Source organism: Ornithorhynchus anatinus, chromosome X1 (genome assembly GCF_004115215.2).
Source record: "Ornithorhynchus anatinus isolate Pmale09 chromosome X1, mOrnAna1.pri.v4, whole genome shotgun sequence".
NCBI classification, from domain to species: domain Eukaryota; kingdom Metazoa; phylum Chordata; class Mammalia; order Monotremata; family Ornithorhynchidae; genus Ornithorhynchus; species Ornithorhynchus anatinus.
The window spans coordinates 39,122,969-39,142,587 of NC_041749.1; the positions used below are offsets into that span (position 1 = coordinate 39,122,969).

The following is a 19,619-nucleotide window of genomic DNA, read 5'->3' on the forward strand; positions in this document are numbered from 1 at the left end:
TTCTGGAACAGCATTACCCTTCCACCCACAACTGAGGAGACGACACCACCCTGACAGCAAGACCCCAACCCTCGGTCCACTCACATTTTGGATGCTAATTGTCAGCTGCGTCTTGAAGTCATTGAAGTCCTTGGCAAGCTCATAGCCATGATGATAGAAAGTGAAGAGTCCTTGCAGAAAAGCCAGCAGCTGTCAAAGGAGGAAAGTTGGTGGGGTGAGAGATACTTTGAAGTTTATAAGGCAGGGCAATGACATGCCCTATACTCCCAAACTTTCAGTCAATGGTTATATGGACCTATTAGTAATAATAATAATAATTGTGGTATTTAAGTGCTTACTGTGTGTCAGGCACTGTACTAAGTGCTGGGGTGGATACAAGCAAATCGGGTTGGACACAATCCCTGTCCCACATCGGGCTCGCAGCCTCAATCCTCATTTTACAGATGAGGTAAATGAGGCTCAGAGAAGTGAAGCGACTTCCCCAAGGTCACACAGCAGACAAATGGCAGAGCCAGGATTAGAATCCATGACCTTCTGACTCCCAGGTCAGTGCTCTAGCTACTATGCCATGCTGCTTCTCTTACCTTGCATCTACCCCGATGCTAAGGACAGTGCTTGGCACATAGTAAGCACTTAAATACTAAAATATTAATCCATATACTAGTAATAATGGAGGGTTGGAGAGTAGTAAAGATGATACAAAATGAGGGGGTGGTCTCTTGTGGGACAACAGAAATAGGGGGCTCCAGAACTGCCTGAGCGATTGGAAAAGTTGCCCGGTATTGTTGCGCAGGGATTGACTATCTGTTGCCAAACTGTACATTCCAAGCGCTTAGTACAATGCTCTGCACATAGTAAGCACTCAAATACAATGCAATGAATGAATATTGGTACTCTATGCTTGGGAAGTACAAAACAAGCAAGTGACAACTTTCTAGAATAAACTTAACTCTAATGGGAGCGACAGACATGAAAATGTTTCCTAATAGAGTAATCAAAATAAGGAACAGAATGCCCAATTGAAGAAACCCAGGTATATAAGTGCTGAGAAAGCATACAATTAGGTACATAAGGGCCAAAGAAGTAAATGAATTCTGAAACAATCGCCACTGCGGTCTCTGGGTGCCATGGTGAAGAAATAAGGCAGAGGGAGGACAGATTTGCTGGTGGGAGAATGTAATTATCTGTCCCAGGTCATCCATAAAATGCACTGATCCACCTGCATAGAGCCAAACATTGCCTGAAGCTGAAAAATTAAGACACAGTATGTATCTTGTATTAATCCAACTGATGTCATTCGACATTGTTTCTAGGAAACAATTCAGTTGAAATGCCCATAGAAGCATGGACTTTGTTGGGGCAGGGGAGTAGGAAGACTCTTCACTCTGTAGAATGACAGATCACAGACGACCCCCTCACAGCCTCCCTTGGAAATAATTGAGAGTTCTTCACAGCACTGCGTTCAATCAAGATGTCCTTTCTAATCCTGAATTCCCCAACTGATCTAATGTCAAGTAGGAGCTGAACTTCCCAGGCTGCAAGCAAAGCCAGTTCCCTCTAGACAAAGGAACAACAGAAGTGAAGCCCACTGCAACCCAGCCAAGATTCCTTGGCATGCTCAAATAATCTTCATAAAGTATACGAAGTGATAATCTTGAGGGACTCACTCTTAGATTTCATGATTTCAAGCTTAAATCAGCCTAAATCCTTTGGCCTTTCTTGAAAAAAATCTACATTTCTGTGCCTCTCCTCTGCACTTTTTCCTTATCTCCAGAATTACAGGTCCAAACCTGAGCATTGAGAAGCAGTGTGGTCTAGTGGATAGAGCAATGGGCCTGGGAGTCAGAAGGACCTGGGTTCTGATTCTGGCACTGCCACTTGTCTACTGCGTGACCTTGGGCAAGTCGCTTCACCTCCTTGGGTCTCAGTTATCTCATTTGTAAAATGGGGGTCAAGAGTCCAAGCCCCATGTAGGACATAGACTGTTTCCAACCTGATTAGCTTGTTCAGTTGTATCTAACCTAGCACTTCATACAATACCTGGCACATAGAAAGTGCTTAACAAATACCATAAAAGAAAACCAAAAACTACAACCCGGCGAGACGTAGAAGGAACATCACCTCAGAGTTCTTGAATGTTTTTACTCATTCACCAAAAACAATTCTTTCTTCTGCAACTCTAACAGCATATTAGGGGTTTAAATTTGACTTGTGCTCCCCCAGGGCCTGATCCTTTTCTGCCCTGCTACATAAAGTCACACTTACTTCATCTTGTATCCTACCATCTTTATTCCCCAAAGTTATCCTTCTTCACCCCAGCTGAGTATCATCTAAATTAAAGAGGAGAACCCAAAAACCATCAACTTTTCTTCCCTTACCCCAAATCCTCCTAAAGTATCCTCTTTCAAGACACCTGGGAGACTAAGCCATTCAAAGAGAAACGATGGCATTTGAGCCACTCTCCTGGACAGTAAATAAGAATGATGTTGGATAAGAAATGGGCTGGCCTCCCTAATTACATGGTATCTAGTGAGTCTCTACATTTATAGTAACACCTGCCACTGTTTTGTGGCAGAGGCAAAGAATTAGGAGTGATTCTTTAGTTGCAGGTGCAAAGTCTCAGAGCACACCCTATACTTTAAGGGAATAATGAGTGATTTTTAACATACAGAAAGTGCAATTTGGACATTAATACCTGCCTCGGAGCGCTGCCTTAATTCGACAATTGACGTTTTCCTTATCCAGACTCCGGGAAGGGCGTTGTCTAACTCTCCCTTCCAGTCTCAGCCAAAGAAATGACCTCTGGCACTAACTGTGGTGGGGGGAGAGGACAAGGAAAGAGGTGGGGCAATCAGGGAGCCTTTTCCTTTTTTCTAACATAAACAAACACCATGGCTCCAGCCTTCCAGAGAAACTGTCCATTTTGGGGAAACAAAATTGCTTCTTGCAGGGGACTGTTGTGTCAGAACAGGCCGGGTTGCTTAGCCCAACTGGCCTCCGGGCTCCCAGGCATCTTTATGGTTTCACTTCCCTTCTCCCCTCCTCTACAACCATGAATGGTTTGCCCCATCATTTTCCTTAGGGACTGGGTCTCCTTAGGGTAAATCAGACAATAAGCATCCAGCTCTGAGGTCATGCCTCCTATTAACTCTGATTTATCCTTCCCTGAAAGGAAACAGAGTGTCCCTTGCTAACAGCAAGTGTTATCAAATTGCTCAATGAGACCAGCACCTGGAAATGCACGGAGAAGCTCGGAAGACTGAAATTTCTGGATATTTATTTTGGTTTGACTTCCTGCGGTATCATTTCTTTTCATTCTATATTTTCATTTCTCCCCAGAGGGCCCAGTTCCCTCTAACCCTGCTATTATTGGCCCTCTCCTCTCCTTCCTCTTTCCTCACTGCCCCTCCCAGGGCTAACTCCATGGATGTTTGAACCTGCTCCTCTCTGGAAGGAAGCAGCCTTAACCTGGCCTTAACCGAGCAGGGGTGGGGGGAGTGGTGAGAGCATGGAAAGGAGGGTGGGTGCGGAGGGAGTTGGGAGCAGAGAAAGGGGAAGGCTTTGCCACAACTCTATAGAAAGGAGATTCTAGATGGTGGAAATTAGCTTTGGAGAGCTATCAATGTTGTATCATGATTGACATCTGCAAATCCCAAGGCCACTGCAGTATCCCAGAAAAAGTTAATATATCAGAGGAGATGACTGAAGTCACAAAAGGAGGATAAGTAAATATTCTCCTTTGCTTTCCCCTTGTCAGTATTTCCTAAGGCCAAGGGAAAATTCTAAATCATCATTGTTATATAGCAATCTGCAGGGCACTGTACTAATCATCTGGGAACATACAATAGAAGACAGGATCCCTGCCCCTGAGGACTTTACAATCTACTGTGGGAGATAGAAAAAAGATAGATTGCAAAGTTACATTAAAAATGAGAGGAAAAACAGATTAAAAGCCAAAATATGTTAAAAAAAATAAAGGCAATAGACAGATGGGCATTAAGTGCTAAAGAAGGTTGGAGGGATAAAACAACCAGAGAGCGAGGGAATAACTGGAGAGTACTTCCTGAAGGAGGTGTTCTTTTAGGGGAGTTCTGAATGTGGTGAAAGGTCCTGATTTGAAAGAACTGAAGGCAGGAGGAATCCTTTTTTCTGACTTAGGGCGGGAGATGGACTAAATGAACTAACCCCAGGGACTTTTCCAGTCTCTGACTTTAGTGAGGCCACAATTTCTCCCCTCCCATGCTAGCTGCCTGCTGAGAGCAAAAGCTATTGACTGAATCATTTCACTGTGTTGGATTCCAGAGGCTGGGCAGCCCCCTCCCTCCACCATCCCTCCTACCCCCAGTAGGACTGACAGCCAGAAGCTTGCATCCAGCTAGCCGAGGAATATGTTGCAACTTGTTTGTAAAGAACTCCGGATTCGGAGCCATCCTGCTGTGCCCCTGGTCACTTTCTACTCCTCCCTACATCCATAAGAGCTGTTGTACTACAGAGGACAAACCCCCTAGATCCTATTCAAAACAGAGTGGAAACAAACTGTGGGCCACCCTATCTGACCTGACAGGCCACATCTGCTCCTTCTCTTGCTACCTTGGCTGAAAGGTAAATAGAGAGGGTGGAAAAATGAATGGGAGAAAAGTTGAGCCCCAAATCCCTTCCGGGTACCTCCTCATATCAATTTAATGATAATAATAATAATTGTGGGATTTGTTAAGGGCTTACTATGTGCCAGGCACCGTGCTAAGCACTGGGGTGGACACAAGTTAATCTGGTTGGACACAGTCCCTATCCCACATGGGGCTCACAGTCTCAATCCCCATTTTACAGATGGGGGAACTGAGGCCCAGAGAAGTTAGTGACTTGCCCAAGGTCACACAGCAGACAAGTGGCAGAGCTGGGATTAGAACCCATGACCTTCTGATTCCCAGCCCAGGCTCTATGCACTACACCATGCACTACCCCAATTCTCCTACCCTTGGCAATCAATTGATTCTGGAGAAACATGGAAGCCTAGGAACCCAGAAATGTTAATAATTCAGCTTTAGACCTAAGTGAACAGGGACAGCTCCTGTGAGGGCAAGAGAGGAAGGGTAATGAGAAATTCCCCTCAGGATGGCACAGGCTAATTTGAAGTGTGGCTTCCCAACAAAGTCCATTAGCACAGCAAGCCAAGCCAACAAGCTCTCTTCCAAAGGTGTTGGTTTATGTTGTTGATTTTTCTTCCTATAAATCACTGCACAGCATCTAGCAGAAGTGAAAGATTTTTTATGGTATTTGCTAAGTGCTTACTGTGTGCCAGGCAGTTTCCTAAGCCCTGGGGGAGATACAAACTGATCAGTCTATGTCCCACATGGGGCTCCCAGTATTAATCCCCATTTTACAGATGAGGTAACAGGCACAGAGAAATGCCCAAGGTCACACAGAAGTGGCAGAGCAGGGATTAAAAACCTGGTTCTTCTGACACCTAGGCCCTATCCATTAGGCCATGCTACTTCTCTAATCCTATTTTTACGGGACAGTGAAGTAAGCCCCTAAGGGGAAATGTCCCTGGCAGATCATTCTCATAGACCCGAGGTTGAAGTCCTTATTTAACTGCCATGATAACTTTAATTAGGAAAACAAAATGCCTGATGTTCCCTTGAGCAGATTAGACTGACATCATTTCACTCTGAGGATGCCCTTTTCACACATGGCCTAATCCTCAATAACCATGTCAAAGAGACAGGAAGTCAGTTTTACAACTTCGTTAAGTGAGACAGTATTGCAACCCTTAACATAAAAAACCTTCTGGCCCTGGTTTATCCTCAGGGATTATGGCATGCCACATTCACCTAAAATTTGAAACCATCCAATATGAAACCTCAAACTTTTGGTACCATGTGACCCGAGGGCTATACAACCAATAACACTTGCAAATTGCCAAAATAATCATAGTGATGCTTCTGATAGGCAGTGTACCTGTGCTCTGCAACAAAGGCTCTAAACTCCTGTCCAGCACTGGCTGATCTCTCATTTGTATTTTTATTAAAGTTCCTCAAGACTAAAAGTCACCAGCCAGATCCACGGATAGTCCCTTCAGAGTTCGTTTGCATTACTAGGCAACATTGCCTGTGAATAAAATTCACCACCGTCCTGTGCATTCCCCCAATATGCAAAGTCTTCACTTTAAACTCCAGGAATGCCACTAACCGAGCCTCCTCTCCACCCTCTCAAAGACCCTTATCTTTTCATTGGCTTTCCGGTTGAGAGTATATGAGGAAAATGTGGAGAAAATTGTCTGCTTTCTTAAAAAAATAAATCCTGGGAAACAGTTTTCTGTCTTCTAGAGGAGGCACAGGGTATTGCATGGCAAATTGTTTCAAATACCAACTTGCAAAAGGGTTCAGAAGCTGAAACTTCTCACACCAGTTTGTAAGCTGAGTATATGGGCATGGCCCTATCCTCTTGAGAGTCTTGTAGCTTTAGCAGTTTGTTGAAGGTTCTGAGACTAAAGCCAACTCCTTACAAATACCATTGTGCACAACTTCAGGCCTTTAGTTCCTTAAACTGGGCACCAATGATGTGAAGTAACTGTAGTCCCTTGCGTGACAAATTCCATGGTTTTACTTTACTTACTGGTTCCACAAATTCAAACATCTTCCTCTCTTGGACTTCCTGCACCTTGAAGACATATTCCAAGGAGACTTCATAAAAATGCTGCCGGACCAGGTCCACCTGGCTGTCTGCCTAAAAAAAAAAAAAGAAAAAGGATTCAAGCAGGGATTAAAGTCAGTACACACCTCAAGCATTCCTCTCTCAGGTCAACAAGAACCTGGGCCAAATTGAAATCAAAAATCCCACAGGGCAGCAACCAAAAGGAGGGTTGGGTTAGGAGAACAACCTGACATTGCATTATGGGTCTAATGGAGGATCACCGTAAAAGAGAAATAGAAAATCAGTAGGGTAGGCTACATCATACCCTTGCTGGGAAATACTCAGCGGACTATCAGAATTCTTCAAGATGGCAGGAGCTCTGTTAATCCATCTTGCACAACTCCCTGAACAATGCAGTGTGCCTTCAGGCCCTTCCTAACATAACAAGAAGCTACTAGCCTATCAATAAAGTGCAAAGTCTTCAATAGCAGTCTTGGTATTTACACCCTTATTTGCCTGTTCTCTTACTTTCACTTGTAAGTGTTCTTTGTGTGAAGGGGATATACTTGCAGACTTGATTTTCCGCATTGCCTTTTCCTGCTCACATATGTCGGTTTGGATTGTAGGCAGTGATCATTTCGCTTCCACATTCTTTATGCTACCCTTGTGTCTTCCTTTAACCAAAAACTCCTTCTCTCTTGGCTTCCCCATTCCTAGCTGAGTCGTTATACAGGATGTCATACTCCTTGCTGACTCTTTTGGGTTTCGAAAAGCCCCCTGCTCTTCTTCACCAGGGTGCCCCCAGGGCCTACAAGTTGTGTTCAATGAATCAGTCGATTGAATTTATTGAGCACTGACTGTAGGCAGAGCACATTACTAAGTGCTTGAGAAAGTACAATATAACAGAAACATTCCCTTCCCACAAGTAGGTTACAGTGTACAGAACTGGGAAGTGCAACCAGAATCAATCAATCAATCACTGGTACTCACCAAGCACTCGTGTGCAGAGCACTGTATTAAGCCCTTGGTAAAGCACAACATAACAGAGTTGGTAGACATGATCCCTACCCACAGTGAGCTTACTGAACACCATCTAGGAAAACAGGTATCAGACATGTTCAATCTAATAGAGGCACAAGTTTGAACAAGTCACTTGAGAGGAAAGGCAGTGTGGAAAGAAGATAGAAGAAGTGGAAAGAATAATATTTTGGATTCTAGTCCTAGATCTGACACATGGACTTTGAGAATAAAAGTGCTAGATCTCACTTTCCTGTCTACCAAAGAAGGTTAAATTTGCCTCCTTTCTAGCACCCACAGGACAACTATTAGAAAGCACAGAGTAGAGAGAGGGGCAATGTGAAGTGCTAAGTGGCTATGATGACAGTCATTTGAATGTAACAGGCCTAATTTATTGTTCAGTGAACAATAGAATTACTTCAACTATAGCCTAAAAACTCTACCTTGTTGATAAAAACCATATTTGTGGCAACATCACTGATCCGCATATTTATTTTACTGCATATAATTCCTCTGAAAGCATATTTCATATCTGAAGAAGTAGAAATGTATGTTTAGTTGCTTAGATGCTAAGACCTGTGAATGTGCCTTCAATAGCACGCTTTTATGGTATTTGTTAAGCGCGTACTATGTGCCTGGCACTGTTCTAAGTAGATTGGACACAGTCCCAGTCCCACATGGGGCTCACAGTCTTAATCCCCATTTTACAGATGAAGGAACTGAGGCCCAGAAAAGTGAAGTGACTTGCCCAAGGTCACAAGGCAGACATGTGATGGAGCTGGGATAAGAACCCAGGTCCTTCTGTCTCCCAGGCCTGGGGTCAATCCCCTACACTACACTGCCTCCTACGCTGCTCTCACCTCCAACTGACTAGTTCAGACGGGGGACTAAATGGGGACTAAGACTGTGAATGTCATGTGGGACCTGGACTGTGTCTAACCTGATTAGCTTGCATCTACCCTAGTACAGCCCCTGGCACATAGTAAGCGCTTAACAAACACTCTTTAAAAAGGGAGGGTGGGAGAAGGTCCCCTAGACTACCTGATCCCCTGGGACTTTGAAAGTGGTTTGGTAAATCAGGCCCTGGATGGGTTAATCCTTTTGCCAAATAGAGGCTCCCAGAGAGGAGATAATTTCCTCAGCAGCCCCCACTCATCTAGGAACAGATGACTGCTGAGGAAAACAGAAAGGGGGACTCTTAGAATCAAGAGCATTTTCTAAACCCTAACAAGCAGGCATGGAGAGCTGTTTGAACACATACAAATATTTAGGAGAAGGGCCCAGAAAGCCCTGAAATTAGCTCCAAGAAGAGGCGCAGATCTGAGCCTGTTGTTATAATAACTGTGTTGACATGCCTTTCGGCCTGGCTCATGCAACCTGAGCTAACATCTGCTAACGTTGTCTTTTATCTCTCCAGAGTTAGACCAATACACTTATGCTCAACTTAGAATTTACCCCTCTCACTCCTTTCCTGTCTTCTTTCAGAGAGGCTGCCTGAAGGATTGTAAAATACAAAGAGTCATTCACCAACTGCCCCACTGGCACCTTTTACTGGAGAGAAGGAGCTGAGCTCAGAATTCAGATCATTGGTGGCTGCCCCACAGCATGGCCTAGTGGAAAGAGCACAAGTCTGGAATTCAGAGGGCCCGGGTTCTAATCCCGGCTCTGCCGAATGCTTGCTGTGTGACCTTCGGCAAGCCATTTAGAGTCCCACTTTAGAGTGTAAGCCCCATGTGGACAGGGACCATAGCCAACCTAATTCACTTGTATCTAACCCAGAGTTTAGGACAGTGTTTGTCACAGTAAATGCTTAAATACCATAAAAAAAAGGTCAGTGTTAGTCTGGCTAGAGTCTAGGTCCCCCAAGACCATGAGATTCCTAGGCTCCAAAACTGAATCTGAAGCTGTTAGAAGCAGTGTGGCCTAGTGGATAGAGCATGGGCCTGGGAGTCAGAAGAACCTGGGTATTAATCCCAGCTCCACCACCTGTCTGCTGTGTGACCTTAGGCAAGTCACAACTTTTCTGTGCCTATTACCTCTTCTGGAGCCCTATGTGGGGCATGGACTGTGTTTAACCTGCTTAACATATATCTACTTATGTATATTAATGTCTGACTCCCCCTCTAGACTGTGAGCTCATTGTGGGCAGGAATGTCTCTGTTGTTATACTGTACTCTCCCAAGCACTTAGTACAGTGCTTTGAACAGAGTAAGCGCTCAATAAATATGAGTGAATGAATGACTCTACCCCTTACTTGGAACAGTGCCTGGCACACAGCAAGTGCTTAATAAAAACCTAAAAAAAAAAAATCTGTTATTTGACTTTCAGTCACCAAGTGTCTGCTCTATGAATTGGACTCTCCCAAGTTCTTAGTACAGAGTTCTGCACATAGTAAGTACTCAATAAATACCATTGATTGATTGATCGATCCTTGGAGAGGTGACTGAGGAGGCCTTTATATCGATGATGAGCCCACAACCGGGAACATTATGGAAAGCGGAAACACAGTTGGAACCCATTTCTACTCGATGTCCTGCAAGTTAAAGGTGGCCAAGGGTAGTAATGATGAACCTGCCCTGTTCTGGGCCCTGGAATCCAACCCCTTAGGTTTTTTCCCCAGAGGGACCAGGGGACAGAGAGCTGGCAGGGCACAGAAGGGGCTAACTGTTGACAAGAGTCCGGGGAATTTGTCTGCTAACTCTGTTGTATTGTCCTCTCCCAGTAAATACCACTGATGGATTGATTCCAGGCAGCCCTACTGACTTATCTTCCCTCTTTTGACTATCTTTGTCTTGTGTGTTCCCATTCTCACCCTTATAGCACGATTATCTGTGTTTGAACTGCCAGCACAGGTGGCTTCTCCCATGGTTTTTTGTAATGGACTCCCATCCTAGCTCAGCCCAGGTCACTAAGAACTGCCAATGAATTAATCAATCTGTGGTATTTACTGAGTGTTTACTATGTGCAGAGCACTGCATTAAGCATACGGTAAATAGAATAGAGACATAAAATTAATCCTCCCATTTCCCCTATTCACTCTCCTTTCTGCATTACTTATGCACTTGGATCTGTACTCTTTAAGCACTTGATATTCACCCCACCCTCAGCCCCACAACACTTATGTAACTCTCTGTAAGCAATTTTAATGTCTGTCTCAGGCTCTAGGCTGTAAACTCGTAATAGTCAGGGAATGTGGTAGACATTGTATTGTACTGGTATTGTATTGGTATCTACTGTATTGTATTCTCCCAAGTGCTTTGTATAGTGCTCTGCACATAATAATGTCCTGGGAGTCAGAAGGACTTGGGTTCTAATCCCAGCTCTGCCACCTATCTGCTGTGTGACCTTGGGCCAGTCGTTTAATTTCTCTATAAAATGGGGATGAAGACTGTGAACCCCATGTGAGAAACGGAATTATATACTGAGTAGCTCGTATCTACCCCAGCGCAGTTCAGTGCCTGGCACACAGTAAGCATTAAAAAAAAATCACTGACTTATTGATTGAAGACAGATTCCTACCCTCAAGGAATTTGTGTTCTAGTGGGGGATACAGAAACAAAATACACTGCAAGCAGAAGGAAGAAGAGAATAGAAAAATGGATATATGGATAAGTGCCTAAGTAGTAGAGACCATAACAATACATACACAACACAACCAGCGGTTGTGAGTGCATAAGTGCTCAAGTGGTGAAAATTGCTGAGGTGATAGTTGGGAGGAGATGATCTGATAGTTTGTAATCAGGGTTGCTGTAGCTTGTCTCTCCACCACCTTCACAGTTCCCCCAAATTTCCTGGCCCTCTTTTGCCTCCCTCTCTCAAAATGAAAATTTACCACCTGCAATTGTAAGCCCAGTGGGCAGAACCCTAGATTTTACTACTTCTAGCGCACCACTGGACTCAACAGTTTATTGTTGGTCGACGGAAAGATGTATGACTCATATTCTCTTCTTCAAAGAACCACTCCAGTGGAGGAGAAATACAGTTAAACTAGTAGGATCTGAGAAACCCAGTAACCAGAAGCTAGAAGGAAAGGATTGCCCACAAGGGACAAGCCATGGCCTTTGGATGCAGAAATCAACCATCTGCTCCCCTAGAGCTTAAGCCGAGACAACATTTTTGGCCATGTTCCCTCCAAATCCCCTCTCGGGAGGTTGTCTATTTCTGTTTCAATCAGCTTCTGCTAGGATTTTCCCACTCCAACGGTCTGTGTGAGAATCAAGAAATGTGATATTATCACTGTTCCTGGCCCAGGACATTCATTCATTCATTCATTCATTCATTCAGTCGTATTTACTGAGCACTTATTGTGTGCAAAGCACTGTAATAAGCGCTTGGGAGAGTACAATGCAACAACAGACACATTCCCTGCCCACAAAGAGACATGTCCCAAGTGGCTCAAGTGAGGTGAGCCATCAACTGCACAGGGTGAGACATCGTCCACATCTTATCAACCAGTTATCTGAGGCTTCTGGCTCATGGCAGTCAAAGCAGGAAGAACCGCCGCCTCTATCTATTCCCTTTCCTGAGCACTCAGATTCACCACACTTCCTCAGTAAATAGGTCAGGGGAATCCAGCTATCTAATTAACACAGATCCAAATCCCCAAGTAAATCAGGCCATGAACAAATAAGAATGTAATAAATGAAAAATTGACACTGATACTTACCCAAGTGCTTAGTACAGTGTTCTATACACGTGCTCAGTAGGACTGACTGACTGACTGATTACTATCCACAATGTTTTGCTGCTGAGACAGTGCTTGGGAATACTGGGCAAGACAAGCAGAAATTTTGTGGAACAACGGGTTTCTTTTAATCCGGCTGCAAGGTTCTCCTCCCTGCATTCCAGAGTCAAGACTAGGCACATTGTGGGCTCAACACAAAAACACAGCTTGCTCAGCTATACCCGTAGAGGTAGAGAGGGCAAAGTTCATACCAAAGGGAAAGGTCCCAGTGTAGCAATTTGAGACCATGAGGACATCCTTCGGCATTTTAGCACCACAAAATGTATTGAAACAGCATGCACTGGGTCTCCTGACCAAAGTTCTAGTCCCAGCTCTGTCACTGGCCTGTCGTGTGACCTTGAACAAGTCATTTAACCTCTCTGAGCCTCAGTGTCCTCACCCGAAAAATGGGGATCAGATACCTGCTCACTTCTTAGTGAAGCCTCCTGTGGTCAAGGATTTGTCCAGTCTAATTATCCTGTATCCTCCCCAAGGTTTAGCACAGTGCTTGGCAGAGAATGGTAGCTTAAAAAACACTATCACTAAATATCACAAGGCTTAATCATGTTTGAGAACTATTCTTCATAGCTTCCTTTAGAGTTAGAGAATTGAAGCACTTTTTAAAGGACATATAGCAGAAGGATGGCACAACCAGGATTAAAACAAGTAACCCAAGCCCCAAAGCCACTGATTAGCCTGAGCCACGCCTGCCCCATTCCTTCTGAGAACAAATTCTATTGGTTTGAGAGCCCCCAAAAGACAACATTTGCAAGTGTTCTGAAAATATTCTGAGGAAGCCAGGTCCAAAGGACACCCTTAGCTCTATCCTGGACTTTAAATGAAGACACTCCGTAGAATTTATCACCTCTTTCCTCTCCCTCTCCCAGGAAGAAGTGATGGTGCAACAGAGAGATATATAAAGTGCTTTGAGCTTCCTGGGAGAAAGGGACATCCTCCGCCTCTTCTCTGGTTTCCTTGCTTTTCAGTCTCTTCCCCTGACCGTGCATACTTTCCTCTGGTTCCCTGGATAGTTTTTCTAAAATATTATTCTGCACACATCTCCACACTGCAAAACCCCTCCTTAGCAAGCAGAAACTCCTGAACGTTGGCTTTAAGGTACTCAAGCAGCTCTCTTCCTCCTACTTATCTAGTCTGTTCTACTATTCTCCTACTCCCACTGCGCCTTGCTATCACCCCTCTCAAATTTTGGTTCACGGCCTCCTCCCTGCCTGGAATTATCTCCCACTTCAAATCCAACATTATCACAAATCTTCTCTCACAGCCTTTCTGAAATCCCATCTCTTCCTCAACTCAACCAGCACACTTCCCACCTCTAACTTCAACCTACTCACTGAACCTCGAGTTCATCTAGCTCGCTGCCAACCCCTCGCCCACGTCCTGCAACACCCTCCCTCTTCATATCGAACAGACGGTCACTCTTCCCATCTTCAAAGCCTTATTAAAAGCACATCTTCTTCCAGAGGCCTTCCCCAACTCCCAGTCCACTCCATGTCACTCCGGCACTTGGATTTGCACCCTATAGTCACCCCTCCCTCAGTCCCCGAGCATTTATGTAGAGACCCATAATTTATTTATTTATATTAATGTCTATCCCCTCTCTAGACATAAGCTCATTGTGGGCAGGGAAGAGGTCTACCAACTCTGTTGTATTGTAATCTCCCAAGCGCTTAATACAGTGCTGTGCCCATGATAAGCTCAAAATAAATACAATTGATTGATCTCCTCCAGGAGGCTCTCCCTGATTAATTCTTAATCAACCTGCTTTATGTTTCCCCAGTGACCACTTCAGCACTCTGTGCCACCTAAGCACTCAAGTACTTTCAATTTCCCACAGTACTTATGTTCATACCTTACACTCCACTAAGCTCTAACTCATGCCAAAATCCATTTTTTCTTCTTCCTATCTGTGATATATTTTAGTGACTGTCTCCAATCAGGCAATTATATTTATCGAGCACTTATTTTGTGCTGAGCACTGTACTAAAGACTTGGGAGAACACAATACAAGACAGTTGATAGTCATATTTCCTACCTAAAAGGCTCTTCCTGTCTAGAGAGGGAGATAGATAACATCAATCTACCGCATTTATCCAGTGCATACTATGTGCAGAGTGTGTGTATTGGGAGAGTAAAATACAACAGAATTAATGGATACGTTCCCTGCCTATATTGAGCCTACAGTCTAGAGTGGGAAACAGGCATTGATATGAATAATTTATAATATATAATTTAAAGGTATGTACATAAATGCTGCAGAGTTAGTGGTGGGGCAAATATCATATGTCCAAAAGTCACAGATCAAAATGCTTAGACAGCGCAGAAGGGAGAGTGAGCCGGGGAGAAGAGGACTTAATTGGGGAAGGCCTCGTGGAGAAGCTAATAATAACAATAATATTGGTTTTTGTTAAGCACTTACTATGTGCCAAGTACACTAATCACTGGTATAGACACAAGATAATTGGATTGGACACAGACCCTGTTGCACGCAGGACTCACAGTCTTAGTCCCCATTTTACAGATGAGGGAACTGAGACCCAGAGAAGTGAAGTGACTTGCCCAGGTCACACAGCAGAGAGGTGGCAGAGCTGGTATTATAAGCCATGTCCTTCTGACGCCCAGCCCTAGGCTCTATCTATGTGATCTTAATAATGCTCTGAAGAGGGAGAAAGTGGAGGTCTCTCCCTTTAGAGTGGTGGTCCTCATCTAGACTGTAAGCTTGTTGTAGGCAGGGAATATGTCTGTTTATTGTTGGATTGTAGTATACTACGTGCGTAGTACAGTGCTCTGCACACAGTAAGCACACAATAAATATGACTGACTGGTCTGCCATTAATGGAAAGGGAGGGAGTTCCAAGAATTAAAGATATATACAGATATGTAGGTGCCTTGAGGACAGGTACCATGTATTATTCATTATACTCTTTCCCAAGTGCTTAGTACAGCATTCTGCACATATTTCAATTAATATTACCAAATAAAAAGGCCTCCCTCTTTTGAGAAGCAGTGTGGCTTAGTGGAAAGAGCACGGGCTCGAGAGTCAGAGGTCATGGGTTCTAATCCCGACTCTGCCACTTGTCAGCTGTGTGACTTTGGGCAAGTCACTTAACTTCTCTGTGCCTCAGTCACCTCATCTGTAAAATGGGGATTAAGACTGTGAGCCCCATGTGGGACAAGCTGATTACCTTGTATCTACCCCAGGGCCTAGAAGAGTGTTTGGCACATAGTAAGCGCTTAATACCATTATTATTACTATTATTATTATTTTGCTTTCCACAAGTAAAAAGTATGTAAAAATGAGGATAGTCACTAGATGGCAGTGATACTCAGCAAAACCCTTCTACATTCCAGGCTTCTCTTAGCCAACTGTGGCTTTTCGGCTCCTCATTCTAATCACAGACCGTTGGAATCATATAACCATCTCAGAAAGTGTCCTCACATTTGAAGGTCATCTTTCCTAGCCCGAAACCATGCTGTGCTGCTTCTTCATGCCATTTTAAAGGCAATAAAAAGATAATAATAATGATGTTGATAATAGAGGTATTTGTTATGCATTTACTACATGCCAGGCACTGTTCTAAGCGCTGGGGTAAATATAACATGATTGGGTTGGACACAGTCCCTATCCCAGCTGGGACTCAGTCTTAATCCCCATTTTATAGATGAGGGAACTGAGGCACAGAGAATTTAAATGACTTGCCCACGGTCACACGGCAGACAGGTGGCAGGGCTGCGATTAGAACTCAAGTCCTCTGACTCCCAGGCCCGCGCTCTTCCCGCTAGACCACACTGCTTCTGAAACACAAAGGAAAAACCCTCCATCTAATTCCCACTATTCCCCTTCCAAGGACTTCTATTCTCAATGGCACTGTCAAAGGTGCCCATAGAAAGAGCTCCTCATTTCCCAGCAACCAGAGCTGCACTGAGAGGATAAAGTGATAAGGCATATCTCACTTCCATAATATGACGACATCTCAATGATGCAAAAAAGTGAAAGGCAACGGTTTGGGTGATACTGGGAAGTGGCATGGCCAACCGCATGGAGTAAGGGCTTGGGAGTCAGAAGGACCTAAATTCTAATCCCAGGATCCACCATTAGCCTGCTGTGTGACCTTGGGCAAGTCACACAACTTCTCTATGCCTCAGTTACCTCAACAGTAAAATGGGAATTAAGACTGTGAGCCCCATGTGGAATAGGGACTGTGTCCGACCTGAATAACGTGTGTCTCCCCGAGCGCTTAGAACAGTGCTTGATGCATAATAAGCACTTAAAAAATGCCATCATTATTATTATTACTTCCGGGAAAAGAGTGATGCTCAATCATCTAAAGCATGGGACTAATAATTAATATATTGGCAATATAATATATAGGCAATTATATTAATATATATTTATATAATAAAATAAGGATCCACTGGTTGGTTCCCCTTGAGTTGTCCTCAGCCATAATCGAGTTGACAGCATCACAGGAAGAGGAAACAGAAAACTGAGCAGTGGGGAAAAGAGCATTTTGACCTTTTTGTAATGGTATCTGTTAAGAGTTTACTATGTTCCAGACACTGTATGCTTAGCACAGCTAATCAGTATGGATATAATCCATGTCCCACATGGGGTTTATAATCTTAATCCCCATTTTATAGATTAGGGAACTGAGGCCCAGAGAAGTTAAGTGACTGTCCAAGGTCACACAGCAGACATGTGATGGAGCCGGAATTAGAACTCAGGTCCTCTGACTCCCATGCCCATGCTTTCTATCCATGAGGCTACGCTACTTTTCCAGCCAAAGGTCTGCTGGAGGGATTTGGGGCATATCACTTAACTAGGCTGCACCTCGGTTTCCTCATCTTTAAAATGGAGATTAAGACTGAGCCCTGTGTGGGACATAGACTGTGTCCAATGTGATTAGCTTATATTTACTCCAGCACCTAGTACACAGGGCCTGGGACATAATAAACACCATATATATAAATCCATATATATCCCTATCTAAAAATATATATATATAAATCCATTTATAACTTTTTATATATACAAAAACACACATATATAAGGACTATTACTACAGGAAAATGCCTTGCTGCCCTTGACAGAACAGCTTAGAACCCCAACTCGGAGTTAAGGGCACAGTCAAAACGGCAAAGACACTCCTTACCTCATGAAGCTGGGCTTCCTTCTTTTTGGAAGACAAGTTCAGGTGTTTCTCCAAAACACCACAATATTTCTCGGTCTCCTTGTCATACTTCTTCTTGGCATCCTGTAAAAGATTAGAAGTATTGTTTAGGGGCCTATTTCCCCAAGATTTCCCTTTCCCCCACCTTCTCTTGGTCCCTCCCTTGATCCTCTCACCCAGAAATGGCATCAACATCAGGACCTGAACTCCAGGAACTGCCGGATCCCTGGTTTGGGAAACACTGCTGCACATTACCACAGGGACCTCCAAGTTCCTATCAGACCCCATTTCGATGTAACTTCCTCATTTCAACAGGTATCTTATGTCCCCATTCACAAATCCAAAATAAGACAAGAGAATTAATTTTCTCCAACACAGACTTGCGGGAATACTGACAGAAGCATGACCCATTTTCAATTTGGAGTTGGATGATGTCTTTAGGTTTGTCTGTGATACTGGTGCAAATAAAAGAAAAATGGAGTCCATCATAGGGGTAAAAATCGCATTACATTTTTAATTTATCATATACATCTGGTCTTTACACACCAGAATACCATGCAGATTAGCCACAAAGTCAAAGGCACTCCAACCAAGGTGCAGTGTTTTAAGGGGAAATGTTAAGAGAACACAATCCTGATCTCTGTCCCTCTCTGCAGTCTCTCATTTCTTTCTCCCTCATGACATCTCTAGCCTTATCTTTCCACCCAAAACCCTGTCCTCCACCTGACTTTCCCATCACAATAGACAGCACCACCATCCTTCCTGTCTCACAAGCCTGTAACATCTCCTTCCTGAGTCCAATCTCTCTCATTCAACCCACATATTCTATCACTAAATCTTGTCAGTTAAACCTTTACAACATTGCTAAAATCCACCCTTTCCTCTCCATCCAAAATCTACCACGTTAATCCAAGCACTTATCCTATCCCACCTTCATTACTTTATCACCCTCCTTGCTGACCTTCCTGCCTCCTGTCTCTCCCCACTCCAGTCCATACTTCACTCTGCCGCCTTGGTCATTTTTCTCCACTCCACAAGAACTTCCAGTGGTTGCCCATCCATATCTGCAAACGGAAACTCCTCAACATCAGCTTTAAAGCACTCAATCACCTTACTCCCTCCTATTTCACCTCGCTCCTCTCCTACTGCAACCCAGCCAGCACACTTCGCTCCTCTAATGCCTACAAACTCACTATACCTCGATCTCATCTATCTCTCCATTGACCTCTTGCCCGTGTCTTGCCTGTGGTCTGGAACGTCCTCTCGCTTCATATCCGACAGACAATTATTCTCCCTGCCTTCAAAGACTTACTGAAGGCACATCTTCTCCAAGAGGCCTTCCTTGACTAAGCCCTCATTTTCTTTTCTTCCATTCCCTCCTATACTACCCTAACTTGCTTCCATTATTCACTCCCACCCAGCCCTACAGCACTTAAATACGTACCCATATTTATTAATTTATATTAATGTCTCTCTTCTCCTATAAACTGTAAGCTCATTGTGGGCCAATAATGTGTCTGTTATATTGTTGCGTTGGTACACTCCTAAGTGCTTAGTACAGTGCTCCACACACAGTAAGCACTCAGTAAATACAGCTGATAGATAAGGGAAGACCAAATAATGCAGTGGTGAAATTGCTACAGCTGATACGGCTCGACATTCGAATACTTCGTTAAGTTCACTTTAATTGGAATCACAGAACTGCAAAGCAACACTATAGATAACTCATTAGTGTTGCTCAGGAAATCCATTTATAACTTTTTAAACTACACTGTTTACTAAAAATCAAACTTCAAGCAGTAACAAATGGAAGAATCTGGTTCTCTGTGCGGTGCTAATAAACTACAGATAAAGTGTCAGAGAAAATGTCAGACTAAGCAGACTGCTTGTTTTCCATCATGTCATTGAATTACAGCCGGCATGACAGAAGTCATGTACTATTTCAATTGTTTTTAAGTAATCTTCTGCACAACTCCCTATTTTCCAATGAAATAATAGCTCACAAATGGGGGTCTGAGGAATGGAACTACTGTGTTATAGAAGGCAAGCCAGTGTAA

General features: G+C 43.8%; 1 protein-coding gene across 3 annotated transcripts in view; it reads right to left on the reverse strand.

The window, feature by feature from the left end:
• Positions 1 to 19,619, reverse strand: part of ARHGAP26 (Rho GTPase activating protein 26) — a 472,294-nt gene that overhangs the window by 309,791 nt on the left and 142,884 nt on the right. For all 3 annotated transcript variants that reach the window (XM_029050709.2, XM_029050708.1, XM_029050712.1), the window contains exons 5-7: positions 17,545 to 17,646; positions 6,616 to 6,726; positions 85 to 189 (exon numbers count right to left, since the gene is read on the reverse strand). In XM_029050709.2, coding sequence (XP_028906542.1) covers positions 85 to 189; positions 6,616 to 6,726; positions 17,545 to 17,646 — 318 coding nt within the window. The remainder of the gene's footprint in view (positions 1 to 84; positions 190 to 6,615; positions 6,727 to 17,544; positions 17,647 to 19,619) is intronic.